Source organism: Malania oleifera, chromosome 9 (assembly GCF_029873635.1).
Source record: "Malania oleifera isolate guangnan ecotype guangnan chromosome 9, ASM2987363v1, whole genome shotgun sequence".
Classification (NCBI taxonomy): domain Eukaryota; kingdom Viridiplantae; phylum Streptophyta; class Magnoliopsida; order Santalales; family Ximeniaceae; genus Malania; species Malania oleifera.
The window spans coordinates 22,435,900-22,459,400 of NC_080425.1; the positions used below are offsets into that span (position 1 = coordinate 22,435,900).

A 23,501-nucleotide genomic window follows, 5' to 3' on the forward strand; every position below is an offset into this window, starting at 1 on the left:
GGTAGAGTAGATTAGGGAGGAGAGAGATGAGGACGAGGCCATGAGTCTCCAGTGGTATGGCTTGGTGGCTGGTTGGGTAATGAGGAAGTGTTTTCATGGGGCGAGATACATGTCTGCGGAAGAAAATTATGGCGGCCTTTTTTATGCTTCACGGAGAAGTATATCGGGAAAACCAATTCTTTCAATCGGAGTATCGGCGGATCGGAGAATCTGATTGTGGAATTCAAGCATCTTCGGAAAGGATGAGTTATCCATGTCGACAGTGAAGGGCTCTTGATCTGACATAAAGTCAAAACTTTGGATTTCACATTTGTAAACGCAATATTTCTTGAAAAAATAATGGTGTGCTAATGTTTTGCGATTCTTTGAATTCTCCGCTGCCTGTCACAGTAGGCTCTTCTGTTTTCCCATCTTCAAAGTACCAGTTGCACCCCCAAAAAATGATTACTGATCTGACTGGAGGATGAGATTGCAGGTGGGTAGTGGATAGTCAGAGGACGGTGGATCCTTTGCCAGCTTTGTTCAAATGTCTACAGCATTTGTCGATCAGGGGCCCATGGGGGAGGTTTCTCTTCAACAGCTGGCGACAGGGAGCTGGTGTTTTGTGTGGCTTGCGTGCGGGATGAAGTCTATGATATAATTTAATATGCCAAGAAATTTGCACTTCTTGACAGAAAGATTAGTATCTGGGAAACTTCAATAATTGCCTCTGCCGAGATGTGGACCTGGGCAGATGGTTCCGTGGGAAATTTTCATCCCCAGAAATCAATTTCTTTTGTCCAATCACGCTTTTCTTTTCTGATAACAGGATCCCGTATGTTGATGCTCAACTGGGGAAATGTTAAGAAGCTGATGGTGTTCTGCATGACTTTTTGAGAACAATAATATATACGTTGTATATCAAGGTTACTAGCCCAGCATAGGATTGAAGATCCTGTGTCATCGCTTTTGAAAACATTGACGGCGCGGATCTTTAAACTGAGGGTTATTTAACAACTGTTCATTGGAATTGTTCATAGGAAACAGAACGCTTTTTTGTCTTTGTATTATAATTCTGGGTGATCGAGTTGCCAAAAAGCACCTTAAGAGTTTTTGTTTTTTGAACTTTGAAAAGATTGTGCTTCAGAAGAGGGAGAACTGGTTTGCTTTTCGGAAAAGGGAATTTGTCATCCCTGATGAACACATCAACGGCTATAATCACTAACCAATCTCTTTTTTCCTCTGATCTTCTTGATCTTTTTCAACATAGACGCTTGACAGCCAAGAGGAATTGGTTGGTTCAAGAGACTTGTCTAGAAAAGAATAACATTCTTTCTGGCTAATTAAGGTATGAAGGGACATTCCCGGATGTGGATTTTAGTTGGAATGACATCTTCATTAAGCTGAAGGGAATGTGGATGAAAGAAAATCTGGGTTTTTTTTTCCAAAGTGGATGATCCCTGAATCAAACTGATCATGACTTTAGCCCAGAACTTCAGAAAGTGTGTTTTGGAGGGACTGGAAATCTGGACAGGAATACGAAAGAGAATAAATCTTGTTTGTCGGGGTGGTAAAAGGCTTGAATTCTCTTTTGTACTTATTCCAGTGGGAAGAATCCTAATGATTTCGAAAGAATAAACCATCCCATCCTAAAAGAAAAATCCTGTTGAGGGGGAGTGGACTACCGATCACCTGAGGTCCAAATGATGCAATTAGGAAGGAGTTTAATCCCAATTTTGTTTTTGGAAATAAAAGAGGTTGGAAAAGATTTGATCAGTGTCTGCTCTGAAACAATTGAGTGGGGGGAAGACCAAACAGTTAGAGGTAAGACTTGGCTGGATCATGGTCGTATGAGTCCGTATCAAGAATGCAACAGCAGGACGGAATAGGTTTACATGTTTTTTCAGGAAGGAGAGGATCTGGACATGTGGATGATGAGGATTCTAGGAAAATAGAACAGGCGGATGGTGAATCTGAAGAGATTCAGTGTCTGATAATCTATCTGAATCAAAAAAGTTCTGAATCAGTAAGGCGAGGAACTGTTCTCTGTCATCTTTTCTTGCCTGAAAGATAATAGATTCTGCGTCTGAATCTAATCTCATTTTGTAACTGTTGAGCAAGCTTTGCAGGCCTTGTTCCTGTTCTTCGGGGCACTGTTTTGGAATAGTGTCCTTTCTTCTTGCAAATGAAGAGCACGCGAGGAGATTTGTCATATCCTCTTTGTTCTTCTTCTTGAAGAATCTGAATCTTTTATCTTCTATGATCTTTCTTTGAAAGTTTTTCAGAACAGTAGAAGTCTTTAAATGCTCTTCTTTTGGGACTACACATGCAATTCGTCCTTTACATTTGATTCTGTAAATCGGGCTTTTGCATGGCTTCGTGAACTATGGTAGGCTTGATTCATCTTTAAGAATAGGTGATGAGTGTTCAATAACTCTCAAGAGCTGTGAGTGCCAGTTGAGGAATTTCTCCAAGGAAGAGATTCTTTGAGAGGCCGAGAGAGAGAGGAGAGCGAGTGAAGCAGATTTTCTTCTCTGTAAGTCTGGCTGGATATCTCTGGGTTAATGAGTATCAAATTGTCTGAGATTATCATGCATGAAATCCACCAAGAAGATTAATACCTTTAGCCATCTTGCTTAATAAAATCAAAGATCCTTCTTCTTTAGAGAGCAGACATCTATCTCAAATATTCTTGACGAACAACATTGGCATGTATGTCTGGACTCACGAAAATTCTATGTAGAGTGTTTCCCAGGCAAAGCGGAAATATAGGAATAATAAATGTGATTGTCTGAATTCACCAAGACTTTGGAACCAATCTGGTTAGTGTAACCAGTAAATCTGATGTACAATTCAACAAGAACTGATGTAATGTGATTCCTCGGGCTTTGAAAGTGGAGGATCAATCCATGGCACAAATTCACCAATTCTGCTCTACATTGGTTGGAGGGAATCCGTCACCAGCGAACATGAGTGATTGTTTGAATGATGAGGAGCCGATGAGGAGGAGCCGAGGTGGCTTCGAGGGGTGCTTCCACAATAGGGACGTGGTACGGATCTCATGGAACTCAGAGTTCTGGAGATCCTGGTTCGGTGGGAAGAGGCCATCATCATATGGTAAGATCAGTGACCTTTGATCTTGGGGATGAGGAAGGAAGATGTTTCAGTTCGTGGAAAACATCACTGTTTTATTAAATAGGAATTTCGGAATGGGATCAGCAAGAAATGATGGAGATTGATCAGGTGAAACAAATGGATACTTTTGAGTTTCTGATCAACATGTGAGGCGGTGATGAATAGGTTCAGGTGGAAAGGTGTTGCGGAGTTGAAGACTGGCGAAAACAGGAAGTACTGAATAAGGGAGGTTTCTCAGGATTCCGCAGTAGGATTTAAGTGGAATAATCAGGAATCTGTAAGTGGGTAGGCTGGGATTGGGGAATGAAGGAATAAATGGAGAATTAAGGAAATGCTTTGGTGTGTAAGTTGGTTGTTTGTTGTGTCGAAGCTGGCCGATATCTTCGTTCAACTGTGAGACTTCTTCTCATGAGTCTTCTGATTTCTTCTCTGTAGCACTGAATAAGGGATCAAAGAACCTTAAGAGATGAAATGCGAGTTCAGAACTAAGAACATCACATTTCTTCGTTTAAGATCATCATATAATTGCTTTTTCAATTCTGGAATCAGGGTTTGTCAAATCGTTGGTCATTGACGCATAGTTGATGTGGAGTTCTGTCAAGCTTTGTTTGTCAAGGCATTAAGCGTCGTGTTCTATGTTCTAGCATTTCTGGGTTGCCAGTTCAGAACGTGTTCAGCTTGTGATGAAGCTTCCTTGATCGTTGGTGAACTTTAGAGGGTGGATTGAATGATGAAAGGTCGATCTAGAGTGAAGGTTGGAATGTATATCTGGGTTTTTCCAAGGGTTTGGGAAACTGTTTGTCACATGGAGAAGACCATGGAAACAAGGGGATTTTGGTGGGATTATGGAGGTATGGGATGGACAACTGGAGGGTTAGTTGGGTTAGGGTGAGCTTTGATATGGTCTGGTCAAGGTTCTTCACGGGAAGGGACCTCTTCGAAAAAGAATTTCACGGGCTCGATAGTAGGTTCCATAACGGTTTTGGTTTTGGATCTGGGCCGTTTCGGATGCTAGCCATGGGTGGATGGGTCATCGGGTTTTCTTTTGGGAGAGGAAAACGGTTTGAGGATGGTTTAGTTTCTCTTTGTTGGGTTTGCGGCGGCGATGAGCAGCGGGATCGCACAGGAGGGTCAAATCCCCCTATGAAGTGACCTTCAATTTTGTCGTATAGATAGGAGATACGTCTGCTTACAGTGATGACTGGAAGGTCATCATGGAAAGGTGTAACAGGTCTGATCATTAATGACGGAACCGGGAGGGTTGTGTAATGGTTGATGCCGTGTCTTCGGGTTGAAAAACGTCTGTACCGTACCATTCTGAAGTTTTGTGAAATTTGGATCGACAGAGGATCGGTGAGGATATTGATGAGGCTGCTCCTAGCTGGAGATCCATTCACGAGGAATGAGATCTTTTAGTTCTTCTCTAGGGATTTGCCGGCGGGGGATTTGGGATCTGACACGAACGGTTGGAATGTATCTTCGAGTTCCGCTATCGAGTTGATCAGGCTGGTATATTCAGACTGTCCTGGTAACGGAAGATCAACGGCGCGTGACTTGGAGTCTGTGCGATCAGTGAGATGCAGAGTAGTCATGTAGGCGCAAGAGAATTGTGGCGGCCAGTGATTGCAGTGAACCTTCCTACAGTTCCTCAGGATCTTGTGTCTTGAGAGGATGTTGAAGTTGGGAAGAATTTGGACACACGCTACCAGCTTGGAGACAGTGGTAGCGGAGTCTCTTTGTCTCCCATCCCCTGCCCCATACCTCTTCCCTCCCTCATCTTTCAGGTTCCCCTGGTTCTCTTTCCGGGGTACCGCTTGCTGCATGGTCATACTGCGTATTACGTCGTATTCAGCAAAGTGATTTGCGGTGAATGGAAGACTTCTGCCATGGAGTGTCAGAAGGAGTATGAACAGCACCAAAGGAAAGATGGGTTGAGCCCTTCTAGAATCCACTGTTGATGCGATCTGGATTCGCAGGCTCTTAAGATCGACATTAATGGTCTTGTTGTGGCTTGCGCATAAGGCACGAGTCAAGAGCGGGTTGTCGTACAAACTCTGTGCACTTGTGGTCGGTTGTTGAGCAATGAGCACGTACGGAACTTGATTAGCTAAAGATTTTTCTTGCTGAATATGTTTGGAAGGATTACAAGAGGGAGACAGAGAGGTTCCTGATTTGCCAGAAGGAATCAGGAATGTACGAGTATTTTCCAGTTTGTAATCTTGGAAGAGTGGGTTTGTCTTGATAGTGGAAGGTAGAGAGATGGAAGAAGAGAGTCGAGCAGGTGTAATTTCTGAGCTTTGTGAATGAGAATCCATGGATAATGAATTTTCCCCTTTCAGCTATTTGCACCGAGGTGCTTCTATAATTTACTTCTATGGCCTAAACTTTTCCCTGGACTCCAGGCAAGGACATGGCTCTGATACCACACGAGAGTCGGGAGCCCCAAGACCTTCCAAAGGAAAGCAACCCAATCTTAGACCACATCTCCAACACAGGCCTTCCACACGGCCACTCAACGGAGAACTCAGGTCTTTCAACCAAATTGCTTTCTCAGAGGAGGTCTTCGGGGACCGTACTACCTTTCTGGTGTGCAGGATCCTCATAGAGGCAAGCACAGAGCATACTCGGCGCCATGATACGATCGTTGCAAGGAACCCATTACAGTTTCGTTAAACCAGAAGTTAGCCTTATGCCACTCCTCAGTGACTCGGCAGGTTACGGGTGTCCACTGTAAAGATATCCCTCGTAACATCATATAGACATTACAAGTCCATAGAAGTAAGAGAACAGAAGTCCTTCGGGCAGTTAGCCTTTAGGGGAAAGAAGGAGATTAGAAAGCCATGGAAGGAAGCAAACACTAACTCTGATTTCAATTCAACTTGCTCTAATCTCAATCTAGCTCTGCCTTACAAAAGGGAAGGCAGTCCCTTTATATAGAGGTCTGAGACCCCGAGACTTACATGATAAGCAAACAATGAGAGTGACATAAAGCAAACTAGACGGAGACATAAAGTTGGACGATGACATAAAGCAAAGTCAGTAAAGACTTTGTGGCATCGGCTGGCAACTTTTGTCAAAAGGACTCAACAACTGACAACTGACATAATAAAGGTGACAGCACATGGGCGGCTGCATTTGTGCGGGAGTGACCCACCACCTTTAATTATGCAAGACTTATTGACACATCAAGCCAACAAGCTTGGACTTTAAGCAAATTTACATCGCACACAGACATAGGACGGCCCACCATTGTGGACTTTGACACTAATAATACATAAAGTAGACACGGACGTAGCCTGTCATTTTGGACTTCTGCATGATGGTGAGAGATTTAGGTTGACGTAGTCTTCATCCGTTATCTGTCCATGAATCGGATGGTAGAACGTCATTTTCTTGTATGGGTTGTCTTCATCATCTGTGTCCATTGGATCATCTGGATCTGGAGGGTCTGGTGGCTTTGGAGCAGGAATCTCGTCAGGGATGAGGACGACGAGCTCGGAGCAGGACTTTAGGTCATTTAATTCACAGAGGTGGTTTAGCAATGAGAACTTGTATCTTGGCCATGTAGAAAGGTTGTACAGAGTATCCCATTCATAAGCTTGATTCTGGGACCATAACAGCTTTCTGGTAGGATTGTAGAAATACGGTCGATGGAGTATGAAAATACTGTGTACGGCTTCTGCTTCCGCTGGGTCTATCTTCCATAAGTTGTGGTTTCCCATGAGAGCTGTTAGCTTCTTTCTCTAGGTAGATAGTGGATCGAACAATTGGAGGAAGGTCCAGAATAGTGATTTCTGGTTAGCTGGATCATGAAGATGGGTATACGTCTCCTGTAGCGGGATGAATACAGCATGTACCTGCAAAACAGAAATATACCAGAGATACCATAATACATGTTTGTGGAAGGAGGATGGTTCGATGACGTATGGGTTAAGAAATGGGTAGGCTGGAAAGGCTTGGTGATGACCAATGTTCTTGGCATAGTGATAATGGGAGATTCTTGCACAAGATTTGATTTTATCTAGTTCAATGAGGTCAGGGTCCATTTCTGGAGGAAAGTGGATATAGGTAGAGGCACTAAGGTAGAGTATGTCAGGAGGAGAGGATGACGACGAAGCCATGAGTATCAGTGGTATGGCTTGGTGGCTGGTAATGAGGAAGGCTGTTTTCCTGGGGCGAGATAGCATGTCTGCGAGAACATTATGGTCGCCTTTTATACGCTTCACGGAGAAGTCATATCGGGAAAACCAGTCTTTCAATCTGAGTATCTGCGGATCAGGGAGAATCTTATTGAGGAATTCAAGCATCTTCAGAAAGGATGAGTTCTCCATTTCGACAGTGAAGTGCTTTGATCTAACATAAAAGTCAAACTTTTGGATTCCATTTTTCACCGCAATTATTTCCTTGAATACGGTGTGATAATGTTTCTGCGATTCTTTGAATTCTCCGCTTGCATGTCCACAGTAAGCTCTTCTGTTGTCTTCATCTTCAAGTAATAATACACCCCAATAATGATCACTTGCATCTGACTGGAGGATGAGATTGCCGGTAGTTGGAATAGTCAAAGGCGGTGGATCCTTTGCAGCTTTTTTCAAATGTCTGACAGCATTTGTCTGATCAGGGCCCCATGGTGGAGGCTTCTTTTTCAACAGCTGTGACAGGGAGCTGGTGTGATGGCTTGCGTGCGGGATGAAGTCTCTGATATAATTAAATATGCCAAGAAATTGTTGAATTTCCTTGACAGAAAGATCAATATCTGGAAACTTCAATAATTGTTCTGCGAGATGTGGACCTGGGCTGATAGTACCGTGGGAAATTTTCATCCCCAGAAAATCAATTTCTTCTTGTCCAATCACGCTTTTCTTTTCTGATAACATGATCCCGTACTGTGATGCCAACTGGTGAAAATGTTCAAGAAGCTGATGGTGTTCTGCATGACTTTTTGAGAACAATAATATATCATCGATGTAGATCAATGTACTATGCAGAATAGGATTGAAGATCCTGGTCATCGCTTTTTGAAACAGTGACGGCGCGATCTTTAAACCGAAGGGTAAAACTGTCCATTGGAATTGTTCATTCGGTATACAGAACGTTGTCTTGTATCTGTCATCTGGGTGAATACCGAGTTGCCAAAATGCACCTTTAAGATCGAACTTTGAAAATATCTGTGCTTCAGCAAGATGGATGGACTGTGTTCTTGCTTTTGGAATAGGAAACTTGTCATCCCTGATGAACACGTTCAAAGGCTTGTAATCAATAACCAATCTCTTTTTTCCTCTGATCTTTTCTGATCTTTTTTCAACATAGAATGCTTGACATGCCCAAGAGGAATTGGTTGGTTCAATGAGACCTTGTCTTAGTAAAGAATAACATTCTTCTCTGGCTAACTTAAGGTCTGAAGGAGACATTCCCGGATGTGTAGCTTTAGTTGGACTGACATCTTCATTAAGCTTGAAGGGAATGTGGATGAAGAAATCTGGGTTTTTCCAAAGTGGATGATCATGAATAAACTGATCATGACTTTCAGCACATAATTTCAAAAGTTTGTTTTGGATGGACTGGAAATCTGGACAGGAATACGAAAGAGAATAAATCTTGTTTGTCGGGGTAAAAGGCTTGAATTCTCTTTTGTACTTAATTCCAGTGGGAAGAATCCTTAATGATTTCGAAAGAAAATAAACATCCCATCCTAAAAGAACATCCTTTTGAGGGAGTGGACTACCGATTACCTGAATCCAAATGATGCAATTAGGAAGGAGTTTAATTCCAATTTTGTTCTTGGAAATCAATGAGGTTGTAAAGATTTGATCATTGGCTGCTCTGAAAAACTGAGTATGGGAAGACCAACAGTCTGGTGGTAAGACTTTAGGATTGATCATGGTCTTATGAGATCCAGTATCAATGAATGCAACAGCAGGAATAGGTTTACCATGTTTTTCAGGAAGGAGCTGGATCTGGACATGTGGACTGATTTGAGGATTCTGGGAAAATAGAACAGGCTGGACTGGTTGAATCTGAAGAGATTCATCTGTCTGATAATCATTGTCTGAATCAGAAGTTTCTGAGTCAGTGAGGAGGAGAACTGTATCTTCTGTCATCTCTTCTTGTTCTGAGAGAATAGATTCTGCGTCTGCATCTAATTCTTCATTTTGTAACTGTTGAGCAAGCTTTGCAGACTTTGTCCTGTTCTTCGGGCACTGTTTTGCATAGTGTCCTTTCTTCTTGCAAATGAAGCAGCGAGGAGATTTGTCATATCCTCTTCTGTTCTTCTTCTTGAAGAATCTGAATCTTTTCTTCTTTCTATGATCTTTCTTTGAAAGTTTTTCAGAACCGTAGTCTTTAAAATGCTTCTTCTTCTTGGGACTACAAATGCAATTCTTCTCTTTACATTTGATCTGTAAATAGGGCTTTTTGCATTGCTTCGTGAACTTATGGTTCTGCTTGATCATCTTTGAGAATAGTTGATGAGTGTCACATAACTTCTCAAGAGCTGTGAGTGCCAGTTGATGAATTTCTCCAAGAGAGATTTCTTTGAGAGGCCGAGAGAGTGAAGCGATCTTTCTCTGTAAGTCTGGCTGGATATCTTCTGGTAATGAATTGATATAAACTTGTTTGAGATTATCATCATGAAATCCACCAAGAAGATAATACCTTTTAGACATTCTTTGATAATGAAAATCAAGATCCTTCTTCTTTAGAGAGCAACATCTCATCTCAAAATATTCTTGACGAACAACATTGGCATGTATGTCTAGATCACCGACAAATTCTCTGTAGAGTGTTCCCAATGCAAAGGAGGGAATCTGGGAATTAATGAATGTAACTTGTCTGAATTCACCAAGACTTTGGAACCAATCTCTTAGTGTACCAGTAAATCTGGATGTAAATTCAACAAGAACTTATTGTAATGTGTTCCCGGGTTTTGAGAGTTGGAGATCAATCCATGCACCAAATTCACCAATTCTGTCTCTCCACTTGGTTGGAGGTAATCCGTCAAAAGAGAACCATGAGTTGTTGGTTGAATGATGAGGAGCCGATTGAGGAGGAGCCGAGGTGGCTTCCGAGGGTTCTTCCACAATAGGGACTGTGGTATCGGACTCGTCATGGAATTCATGAGTTCTGGACGATCCTGGTTCTGTGGGAGATGCCATCATCATGTTGGTGAGATCAGTAATCTCTTGCTCTGAGGAAGAGGAAGATGTTTCAGCTTCAGTGGAAACATCACTGTTGTCTTCAGTAGGTATTTCAGGAATTGGATCAGCAAGGAAAGATGGAGATTGATCAGGTGAAACAAATGGATTTTTGAGTTGCTGATCAACATGTTCAGGTGGTTGATGAATAGGTTCAGGTGGCAAAGGTTTTGCTGGGATTGGAGATCTGCGAGCAACAGGAACTGCTGGAATAAGGGAGTGTTTTCTCAGGATTTCAGCAGTAGATTTGAAGTGTTTGGAATAATCAGGCTGTCTGTAAGATGGTGTAGGTGGTGATTGAGGAATGAAGGAATATGATGGAGCATATGGAAATGCTTTTGGTGTGTAGGTTGGTGTAGGAGGAGCTGGACGATATTCTCGTTCAATCTGTGATACTTCTTCTCTGAGTCTTCTGATTTCTTCTTCTTTAGCACTGAATAAGGATCCAAAGTATCCTTCAGAGATGAAATGTCTGAGTTCAGAACTAAGAACATCGATTCTTCTTTTAAGATCATCATATAATGCTTCAATTCTGGAATCAAGGGTGTCAAGTCGTTGATTCATCTGAGCGCCATGGTTCATGAGTCTGTCAACTTTGTTGTCAATGGCATTCAGCGTCGTGTTCTATGTTCTAGCATTCTGGGTTTGCCAGTTCAGAACTTGTTCAACTTGTGATGGAAGCTTCCTTGATCCGTCTGGTTGAACTTCAGAGGGTTGGATGAATGGTCTAGAGTGAAGGTTGGAGTCGTATGATCTGGGTTCCAAGGGTGGAAACTGTTTGTCATATGGAGAAGCCATGAAACAAGGGATTGGCTGGGCTTCTGGAGGTATGGAAACTGGAGTTTGGTAGGGTTCAGTTTGATATGGTTCTGGTTCAGGTTCTTCAGGAGGAAGGAGACCTTCTTCTCGAAGAATTTCAAGGGCTCTATCGTAGATCCATAAAGGTTTTGGTTTTGGATCTGGGCGTCGGATGCCTATCCATGGGCTGGATGGGTCATCGGGTTTTCTGTTGGGAGAAAACGGTTTGCAGGATGGTTTAGTTTCTCTTTGTTGTTTTTGACAGCATAAGCAGTCTGGATCGCACATGGATGGGTCAACATCCCATATGAAGTGACCTTCAATTTTGTCTGTATAGATAGGAGATCCGTCTGCTTCAACATGACTGACTAGAATGTCATCCTCGAAAGTAACAGGTCTGATCATTAATGACTGGAACACCGGAGGTGTACTGGATGATGCCGTGTCTTTCGAGTTGAAAACCGTCTTTACCGTACCATCTGGAAGTCTTTGGAATTTTGGATCTAAAAGATGGATCGGTGAGGACTGTTGATGAAGCTGCTCATAGCTGGAGATCCATTCAAGAGGAATGAGATCTTTCAGTTCTTCTCTAGGGATTTGCCGTGGGATCTGCAGAATGGTTGGAATGTCATCTTCGCGTTCCGCAGTGATCAGGATGGTATCTTCAGACTGTCCTGGTAAAGGAAGATCAACGGCGTGATCTTGGAGTCTGTAGATTAGTTGATGATGCAGAGTAGCCATGTAGGCTGATGAGACTTGTGGGGCGCCAGTGATTTGCAGTTGAACCTTCATACAGTTCCTCAGGTTCTTGTCTCTGAGAGGAATGTTGAAGTTGGGAAAGAATGTGAGACACACGCTACCAGCTTGGAGAGTGGTTAGCGAGGTACCGATTGCTGCATGTTCATACTGCGTATACGTCGTATTCAGCAAAGTGATTCTGGCGGTGACTGGAAGACCTTTTCTGCCATAGAGTGTCAGAAGGAGTCTGACAGCACCAAAGTGAAGATGTGTGTAGCCTTCTCAAATCCACTGGTTGATGAGATCTTGATCGAGCTCAAGATCGACATACTGTTCTTTAGTTGTGGCTGGAATAAGGCACTTGTCAAGAGCGGTTGTCTGTACAAACTCTTTGACTTGTGGTCGGTTGTGAGAAATGAGAAGTGTACGTACTTGATTAGCTAAAGACTTTTTTCTTCTGAATATGTTGTAAGGATTTACAAGAGGGAGAGAGGTTTCCTGTATCTGTGCAGAATCAGGAATGTACGAGTATTCTACTAGGTTTGTAATCTTGGAAGAAGTGGTTTTCTGGATCACCAACAAATTCTCTGTAGAGTGTTCCCAATGCAAAGGAGGGAATCTGGGAATTAATGAATGTAACTTGTCTGAATTCACCAAGACTTTGGAACCAATCTCTTAGTGTACCAGTAAATCTGGATGTAAATTCAACAAGAACTGATTGTAATGTGTTCCCGGGTTTTGAGAATTGGAGATCAATCCATGCACCAAATTCACCAATTCTGTCTCTCCACTTGGTTGGAGGTAATCCGTCAAAAGAGAACCATGAGTTGTTGGTTGAATGATGAGGAGCCGATTGAGGAGGAGCCGAGGTGGCTTTCGAGGGTTCTTCCACAATAGGGACTGTGGTATCGGACTCGTCATGGAATTCATGAGTTCTGGACGATCCTGGTTCTGGTTCAGGTTTTTCAGGAGGAAGGAGACCTTCTTCTCGAAGAATTTCAAGGGCTCTATCGTAGATCCATAAAGGTTTTGGTTTTGGATCTGGGCGTCGGATGCCTATCCATGGGCTGGATGGGTCATCGGGTTTTCTGTTGGGAGAAAACGGTTTGCAGGATGGTTTAGTTTTAAAAATAAAAAATTGACTATCTTTCCTTGTAGTTTTTGAAAACTAAAATAAAAAATAAAAATTATTTTCTCGGCCTTGAACTTTTCTTTAAAAATTTCCTTTTTTTATTTGCATATTTCTTATGATAGTTTTCTCGAATATCTATTAAAACTTTTCACAATCTCATTTCTTAATTATCCAACACACAATGTAATATTTTTTAATACCTAATACCTATTTTTGTCATTTCCAATATGGTTCCATTACTCATCTACTTTGGAAAAAAAAAATCAAATTCTATTCTTAGTATTTGATTCATTTTCATTTTCATTTTCATCACTTCAACTTCAGTATTTTCAATTGACCATTGGAAAAATATAATAATTTGTCCTAAAATATCAACATGTTTGTACATTTGCTCTTACCTTATAATAACCACAGAGCGCTGATTTCATCCGACGTCATTTAACTTTTCACTGCATACTTTGTACAAATGTCCTATCTTATTTATCAATTGCAATTGATTTTCTTCTTAACTAATCATAATTATACAATTGTATTATTTTGTGAGCATCTGCTGAGATACAACAGTGAGTATTAGCAAATCAATTTTATAACTTAAATGGACCATTGTCCCACATCTAGTCTCCCTAAATTCAAACCTTAAATCTGCACTAATACAAATTTAAACAAAGCATAACTATCAACACTATTTTTTAAAAATCTGCATAAATTTAAATTCAAAACAGAAGATATAAACACTCCTTTAATTCATTTTTTAAAATAAAAGAACAAGGTGTTATTGAGTAGAGTCGTTGGACGAGGAAAGGTCGATCTATAATAAGTTATAGTGCAATAGGTGAGTGAAAAGAAAACCGAATCAGCCAATAGTTGTTTTATCTGAGAAGAATCAAATACAAGCCTAATTACATAGTGTACCCACACACACCCAAAAAAATAAAAAAATTCCCTATTTGCCTAAACCGTGCACCTTTTTTTTTAACAAAAAAATATTTAAAAAAAAAAAATGGCCCCCCACTCCCCCCCCCCCCCCCCCTTTTTTTTTTTTTGCAGAATACTATAAATTCTAAAAGCAACACTCTTCAACTGAAGTACTAGAAAATACAGACATGCATGCGATTCACAATATTTTTTGAGTTCCCAAAAGTCAAAAATCTCTCAGCATCATGTGTAGTGTCAGCATGAACAGCTTAACTTGTGTCTAAACTCTTTCATGAAGCAGCTGTTCAAGTTCCTCTCTGCGCCTTTCCATATCCTGCATTTATTCACAAAAACAAAAAAGTTAACTGCAGGATGATTCCCCCTCTCTCTTTACTCTTTATTTAAGCTTCCAGCATTTGATAGTCCATTCCAAGTTGGAATTACTTGTACTTCTACCAACTACAACGCTTGTATTTACAGCAAGATGTGAAAAATATCCAAAATTGCCAAAACAAGGGGAAGATTTAACACCCCTAAGCGCGCAATCCTTCACTCCCGTCTTTTTTTGGTGAAAAACCTTTTGGCTTCAATTCAACACCCAATCAACATCTTTTGACCACTTGGTTTTTGAGCATTCATTTGGAGGTCAATGAAACCCTATTTGGCAATATGAATTGCCCTTTAAAAATTGTACTCAGTTTATTAGTAGTTGATTGATTTCAATTAATGCCAACTTAAATTTGGTTTAGAAGTTCGACTGTCATGCATCTTGTACCTACAGGGATAGTGTCCATTTTTAACCTTTTTCCTGTTACAAATACAGCACTCCTGATTTTACTTTTCAAACTTACCACTCCAAATATAGGGCTAACAATTATTGCTCTGCTGCATTATATAAGATAGACCCAATGCACCTACCAACCCCTCCTGGCATCCTCGCCGTGATGGTTGAACAAATGAACCTATGACCTAACCAATGTCGGTCGTGATGGTTGAACACATGAACCTATGACCTAAATGTACCCCATAATAACTGGAAAGAAACTTGGCAGATGAAGGTGCAGGTTGTGCTTCTTTTCTATCACATTAATATTGTAAGAAACCCATTCTCCATCCTTAACAGTGATACCTGTCTTCTTCCACCATCGACAAGGAAAAGGCCATAAAAGCGGTCCACAAAACCTGCCTTTGGATCTGAAAAGCATAGGCATATTCTTGCTAGATGAACTCTTATAGATTGTTTTTTCTTATCCATATAGACCTTTTAATATATCCTGAATATTAATGCTTTAGGACTCAATGCGATAAACTGTCATTTGTACCTCCCATGTAAATATGGCCAGTCCCAGTTTGCACTATAGTGCCTTAACAAGCCCTCAAGGAGTCCATTTATTCTATCAGAGCTTTCACAGATACAGCAACCGTAAGTATCAGGATCCGATCATCAGATACCGACAGTTATCTTCCAATTTTATTGACCTTTAAATATCAGGTTTTCAAAAATTTACATAAGCTCTTTTCAATTTTCAACAAAGAATAAAATGAAAAAATTATTTTATCCTTCTCTGTCCTCCATAATTGTGATGCAGTTAATGAAAAAATTTCTAACATTTAGATTTTTGTTTTCGCATCATGGATCTACGGATGTGATTTATGGCATTTTAAACTCATAACAGGACTCCAACTTAATAAAGTTCTATTTATCAGCATAGGCTGCCTATGCACTTGGACTGGAGGGAACTATTCTATCACCTGATTAGCTTATTTATTTTCAGATAAAGGTAGTTAACTACACATCAACCCTGAATAAGGCTCTTGCACACCCACATCCAGTTTGTTTTAAAGGATCACTGTTTTCCCATTTTAGGTATTAAAGCAACATGAGGCTCGAACTGTTAACCATGGTAGCAGTCAGGCAGAAGATCGGCCACACCTACAGGCACCAAGTTTCTTCTGTTGATCAAAATTTTCCGCGGAAAAAAACCCTTTGCTAAAAAATTTTAAATGAAGAAAGAAAAAAAATATATAAGAAAATTTATCTTCCATTATATTTTTTCTATATAAAGTACTATGAAAAATAAAAATTTATTCTAATTTGATTAAAAATTAAGAAAAATCAAATGTTAATGATATGTAAAATCAAAATTTTATTTATTGATGTGCAAAATATTTTCTCTCTTTCCTTGACAACCAAATATTAAAAGAGACTTCTCTTAATATTTTCCAAGTTCCAAAATAGGTATAAATAAACTTTTTTAATCAACATGAGGGCACCTCATAAGGCCAGTTTCAACCAAACTTACAAAATCAGATCCTTTCATGCAAGCACTTATGGAACAGTGTAAATCAATTGCCAAATCAATTGAATAAAAAAAGAAAAAACAAAACAAAAGACATTTTCAGCCAATTTATAGCCTGACTAAAAGAATTTACATCAATGAAGGCCAAAAGAATGTAACAGATTATGCCCTCATGAAAGGAATTCTTTAGGTGATGTTGATGATGGCCATTATATGGCGTCCATGATGCTGCAACCATTACTGTTACACTGAATGCCCCCAACTTTTAGAACCTTGCCTGACCCTGACCACTGGGGTTCTGGCCAAAAGCTAAACAACCTAGGTAACCTCAAGACAAACTAGATAGGAAGAGACCTACGGCCTAGGAACTGAAAAAATAAATGATTATGGTAATTTGAAAAAGCAAAATATAACAGGTGGATCATATTTAAAGTTGAGCTGACTAATAAGAACTCTTATGACTAAAGTTTGAACCCAGGACAGAAGATATCAGTCGAGATAATTTAGCTGGGGTCCGATAGCCAAATACTGCAAAAGCTGGCCGATTGAGAGAGCACCATTTCCAATTGAAATGTTTTGCTCTCTGGTTTGGTTCATATTCATGTTGCTCTCCTCCTCCACTTTAAAATGGAAAAAAGAGGTTTGCCAATTCGGGTTCCTTAATGCATAAGGTTAGCGACATTCAAGCTTGAACTCTGTTTAATTAAACTCTTTTTATCTTGAAGCGTCTTTTTTAGTTCTGTGCATATAAGGAGCTCTCCATCAAGCTTCATGCTAGGTTTAGGATGTTCTAGCCTTTTCCAAACCCAACTCCATGCAAGACACAAGGAAAGAGTTTTCAGTAAATTATCAGAGACAAGGAGAATTACCACTCTAACCACACAGACCCCTCAAAACACCTAGTCCCAAAACAAAATGGAAGTAGGATTGCCACTCAAAAACAATGCTCAGATATATGAGGCTAATCTTATATAATTTCTTTATAAATGTAATATCAAAAAATTGTGCTTTACTTGATCACTCTTGGCCATTAAATGGTAATCCTTTTAAACAAACAGGATGCAGAGATGCCAGAAACTAAATTAAGGCTCAATAATTAATTTTCTTAATTCAATCAATCAGGCGATGGGATGGTTTCCTCCAGTCTTTCTATGCTATAGTTTTCACAATAAGGAAGCTCAATGGGGATAAAGATAATTTTATTATAATTTTTAACCTTTGTACTAAATTAATCGTGGAACTATTTAAAGGCAATTGAGCACCAATAAATTTTAAAAAATAAACCATTGATAAATGTCTCCAAATAGTGCTTTACAGACCTCCAAAAATGAGTGTTCAAGAAGTTCAACAAATCAAGTGTTCAATTGTTGAATTGATGAATGAAGAGTTGCATGTCTTTTCTAACTTCCAGGAAGTCTCCCTTTATAGACCAACTCCTTGGGCTCCAAGTTGCCCAGTTCCCAATTTCTTGGAGATACTCATCTTCTCATCCTTGCTCCCACATTTTGGGAATTTCCACTATCTATTGCCTTACATCTTGCATTAATGCAAGAATTCATAGATTGTCCAATAAATGAAAGTCACTTGTCCACTAATTGCACCAGATGCTCAACTTTTCCTGAAAATAGCTTTTGTTGGCTATCTCACCCACGTCTTCAGTTTCTATCCCAACCATCAATTGTGTGGCTTTGCCCTTCTCATATTTCTTTATGTAATCACCTTATGCCATTTTCCTCAAAAACTCATTCCAACCTCGTCACAAGATATAAAGGTACTCTCTCATTTGACCAAGCATACATCTGCACACTCAAATATGATTTTAGTTAATTTTTTATAAAAATTTAACATATGCATTGGATAATGAAAATTTAATGAGGTCCCAACCAATATTAACCTAGGAAAATCCAAAGTTAAAGGATTTAAAATTATTATAATAAAGCTCATGCGCACCATTTTATTCGCTATCTTGCACCAACATAGCAAGATAACCAATTCAGGTAGCAACATTATCCCCCTGCCACAATTCCTTTTTGTTTTGAATAAACACAGGATTTGTGAAAAGTTAAAGAATCTAATCACGCAACTTAAAGGAACTCCCATGCCAAACATGGTTTCACAATTTAATTCCCACATTCATCCCTGATTTATCATGTATTTACTCACCACCACCCGCCCTTCCTTGGGGCATAAAAATCCAAATGTTAAAAGGGGGGGATCTTCCATCTATGATCATTAATGGTTCCAACAACCAATAAAAACTCTTTCTTCTTCCCATCAACGGATCAACCTAGTTTGCAAAACATGTTGCTTGGATTTCTACACAGCTAACATTCTCAATTGATACCGCCTTGTATCCCTTCTTCATCACCATGCGCCAAGTGTCACATTGAAATTAGCAAAGTTCTTTTTTTCGATCTTCTTTGCTTGCTTCTTGGTTTTACTTTTTGTTGACTCTATGAGTCCAATCCCATTTTGATAACGAAAAATCACATAGTATTTCACCCGTGCATTGAGCTTTTGAACAGGATCATTACTTAGCACGCACAGATGGCAAGGATGCTATGGAAGCCATGAGAAACTTGAAACACATATGGCTTGGCTCATTCCATGGAAGTAGAAAAGCAAAAGAATAAAGCTAATTTAGTTTTTCAATTTTAATTTGAATTTAGTCATATTTGTATTTACATGTCTCATAAGATATGATAGGAAGCTCAAATGACCAATAGATTGACCCTAGGACTAATGCATTTCATGGAAAATTTACATACACTTGTCCTAGGTTGGTTTAGCATTTAAGAAGGCTAAGAGAGCTGAAAAACAAGGCAAAACAAGGGACTCGTCGACTAGTGCCCTGGCCTCGTCGACGAGTAATTACCGAGGCTTAACATTTTTCAATCCAGTCCACTAGTTGACTAACGCCCTGGTCTCGTCGACAAGTACATGAAGGCTACTCGTTGACTAGTGCCCTGTCATCGTCGACAAGCAAATCCCGAGACCATATCGATTTCAGTCAGGTGACTCGTCGACTAATCCCTTGGTCTCATCGACGAGCGAGTGAAGGACACTCGTCGACTAGTGTGCCACTCGTCGACAAGTCTATCGAGCAGACCTGACGCTCCAGTGCTCAACGGTTAGAATTTTTTGAAATAAAATATTTTTTAATGCTCCAACAATTAGAAAACTGCTATATGCCGAAAATTCCTATAAATATCATCCCTAAAACTTATTTTACACCTTTTGCCACTATTCTCTCTCTCTCAAATCATTTTTGGGCATTCACTTCTTCTATTTTCAAGATCCAAGAGCATTCACTCACATCATCTTGCAAAGCTATATTGATCTTGAGGTTTGGTAAATAAGTTTTTATTTTAGGCATTCAATCTTCTTTTTTAAGTCTATCTACTCTCCTACTCATTTTATTGGGAGCAAGAACCCTAGTTTTCCATATACCCATTGTTTGAAAAATCTTTTGGGAAAAAACATACTAGGACTTGAATCTATGAAGCATTCACTTTCATATTTTTATTCAAAGATTTCATAATCTCTTATTTTTGCAAAAGCTATTTGAAAGCAAACCCTAGGATCTCCAACACACATATTTTTGAGAAATCATTTTTGGAGAAATATTGAATAGGGTATAGAACTTTGGAGCAACTCATTATACATATTTTCATACAAAGATCATATACTCTTTTATTATAAAAATCTTATTGAGAAAACACATTTACTCCATTGAGATTCAAGTTATATCTTGTGAGTATGTTTAGGACTTCATTGTACACATAAGCTTGTTGAGAAGTATGAGTGTATTCAAAAAATTTATTCATCTATTGTATTTACAGTTCGGATTGTGAACTAGGGAAGAGGTAGCTACACCTCGTGTGGAAGCAGCGGATTGTAAGAGGTAGCTTTGCCTCGGGTGGAAGAATCAGATTGTAACAAGAAGCTCCGTCCCAGTTTAAGGAGCGGAAAAGTGGAATCCTTGGGTAGTTTGCCCAAGGCGAGGACGTAGGCTGAGTTCGGCCAAACCTCATAAAATCTGGAGTTTGCATCTCTCTTCTCTTATCTCATTTTATTTCAGCTTGCGTTTGATTATTTATTTCACATTCGCCTATTGTGTATGTCTTAAATATTTATTGCATTTGAGAGTGATTGGATAATATTGATTGTTTGACAAATTCATAACTTGAGTTTGCTAGGTTGTGTAATACAGAACTGTATATCTCCTAGCTTGTGCTTGTGTGGTTGGGCCTTTTAAAATTAAGACTTAAAGACCTAAAATTTTAAAAATACCCAATTCACCCCCCTCTCTTGGGATTACACCTAAAATCACATTTGGTATCAAAGCCTTGCCGCATTTGACTTAAACGTTTTTGTAAAAGATCACAATGGCTCATATTCGTGTAACCCCTTTTGGTGAAGGACATTCATCTACACGACCTCCTATTTTTTGTGGTGTTAATTACATCTACTGGAAACCAAGAATGTGTATTTTTCTTCAAAATGTTGATTGGAAGGTGTGGAGGGTTGTCTCCAAAGGAGATTATGTCCCTATGAAAATTATAGAAAAAGAAAATGTACCTAAGACTAAAGACGAATATACAAATGATGACATGAAAGTAGTTCAAGTAAATGCTACTGCCATGAATCTTTTATACTGTGCATTAGATGTAAATGAATTTAATAGAGTCATGGCTTCTAAGACTGCTAAGAAAATATGGGAAAAATTAGAAGTCACATAAGGATGTAAAAGAAAGTAGGATAGACATGCTTACCAATGAATACAAAGCATTTAAAATGACTCCTAATGAATCAATTCAATCTATGTACACCAGGTTCACCCACATCACAAACTTTTTGCATGCTTTTGGTAGGCCTTACCTTACATATGAATGATCACGAAAATTCTTAGGGGTCTACCACCAGTTTGGGAGGCAAAAGCAAGGAAGGAACTTAAAGGCAATGACAGTGGATGAGCTGATTGAATCACTCATCACATACGAATTGGCGATAAATGAAAGGATGAGTGAGCTGAACAAAGCAAAGAAAGTAGCAGCCCTTAAAGCATCTACCAACGGCTCCAGTGAAGAGAGTAATTCGGAGTCGGAAGAGGATATGGCTCTTCTAACTAAAAAGTTCGGGAAGTTCCTAAAAAAGAACAAGAAGTTTGGCAGAAAATTCCGAGAATCGAAAACAATAAAAGGAGAGTCAAGCAAAAGGAAACAAACGGATAATCCTCCGATTTCCTACAATTGTAGAGAAGTTGGGCACATCCAACTGGACTATCCTCAACTAAAGAAAGTGTCCAAAAAGAAGAAGAAAGCACTGAAAGTTAGTTGGGACACACATAGTACCAGTAGCTCAGACACTGAATCTAGCGACGATTAGGTCGCTAATATGTGCCTAATGACACACGATGATCATTAGGCACAATCATCTTGCTCCGCGTCATCATATTACTCTAGTGATTCTGATAATGATAATAGTATGCTTTCATATGATGAATTACAACAAGAATATTTGTATGCTCTTAAAATGCAAAAGAAAATGTCTAAGAAAAATTCTGATTTGAAAACTAAATTAAAGGATTTTTCAAAGTTGTTGGAAAAAAAAAATAAGTCTCATGCTTCTTTGATTAAAGAAAAGGATTTGAAAATTGTAAAAGTTAGAAAGAAAATTGGAGGACAGCTCTAAGATTATTTATAAATTCACAAAGGGGCAAAATAATTTTGAAAAACTCCTTGGGGCTCAAAGAAATTCTCTAGATCTTGGTTTTAATGGGAAGGAAAACCTAAAACAGAAACATCTATACATGGGCTACTTTGTGAGTGAGTCAAAATCTTTTGTCCCATCTAAAGACTCCTATAGGTATACTACATGTTTTAAATGTAAGAAGTTAGGTCACATAAAATTTGACTATCCTTTTAAGAACAATGATGTTAGAATTAAGAAGGTCTAGAAAGTCAAGGGAGAGTCAAGCACTAACCCCTATGGAACCAAAAAAATAAGGGTACCAAAATTAGTTACTTAAATGTCTATTGCAGGTGTGCTTGAGATCGTCCTCTTCAAAGGACAAATGGTACATGGATAGCGGCTGCTCGCAACACATGACAAGAGATAAAGCAAAGTTCGCGTCCATCACACCAAAAGATGGAGGAATCGTCACCTTCGGAGACAACGCAAAAGGAAAGATCATCGGATTAGGTAAGGTTGGTAATATCCTTCTCTCATTATAGATAATGTTTTACTTGTTGATGGATTGAAACATAATCTGTTGAGTATAAGCCATCTATGTGATAAAGGATATAGGATATCTTTTGAGCATGATAAATGCATAGTAGAAAATATATCTGAGAATAAAATTTTGTTTACTGCTGAACTTAATGAAAACGTTTATACTACTAGTTTTGATAACTTAGCCTCTCAACATGTGAAATGTTTTTCTCCTATACATGAGGCTAGTTGGCTTTGGTATAGGAGATTAGGGCATGCTAACATGGATTTATTATCTAAACTAGTTAAGGGAGAATTAGTTAAGGGATTACCTAAGACACAATTTGTGAAAGATAGAATATGTGATGCATGTCAACTAGGAAAACAAACTAGATCTAGCTTAAGAAGAAGAAAGTTATCTCCATTACTAAGCCACTTCGGATGCTTCACTTAGATTTATTTGGCCCAAATCAAGTTCAAAGTCTAGGATGTAAATCATATGCCTTTGTCATTGTTGATGATTATTCTAGATTCACATGGGTATTATTTCTGGCACACAAAGATGAAGCATGTGAAAATTTTGTTAAACTTTGTAAGAAAATTCAAAATGAAAAAGGTTATACAATCACAAATATCCGGAGTGATAGAGGTAGTGAATTTAAAAATCATGATATGGAAAATTACTGCGACACTCATGGCATATCCCATAATTTTTCTGCACCTAGGACACCACAACAAAATGGGGTAGTTGAGAGAAAAAGTAGATCTCTATAGGAAATGAGTAGAACAATGCTGAATGAACATCAATTACCCAAATACTTCTGGGCTGAAGCAGTGAACACTGCTTGCTACGTATTGAACAAAGTTTTGATTAGGCCCACTCTTTAATAAAACTCCTTATGAATTGTGGAGTGGCCATAGACCTAATATTTCATATTTCCATGTCTTTGGCTGTAAATGTTTTGTTCTTAGAGATAATGAACACCTAGGAAAATTTGATACAAAATTTGATGGGGGTATCTTTCTAGGTTATGCTTTGGATAGTAAAGCCTAAAGAGTGTTTAACAGAAGAACTCTAACTGTGGTAGAATCTATTCA

At 39.2% G+C, this 23,501-nt stretch overlaps 1 protein-coding gene across 1 annotated transcript in view; it reads right to left on the minus strand.

Moving 5' to 3' along the window:
- Positions 1-13,812: 13,812 nt before the first annotated feature.
- The window catches only part of LOC131163771 (uncharacterized), a 32,754-nt gene continuing 23,065 nt past the window's right edge, over positions 13,813-23,501 (minus strand). The window contains exon 6 of the mRNA XM_058120510.1: positions 13,813-14,224. Within this exon, the coding sequence (XP_057976493.1) occupies positions 14,171-14,224 (54 nt within the window). The 3' untranslated portion in view covers positions 13,813-14,170. The remainder of the gene's footprint in view (positions 14,225-23,501) is intronic.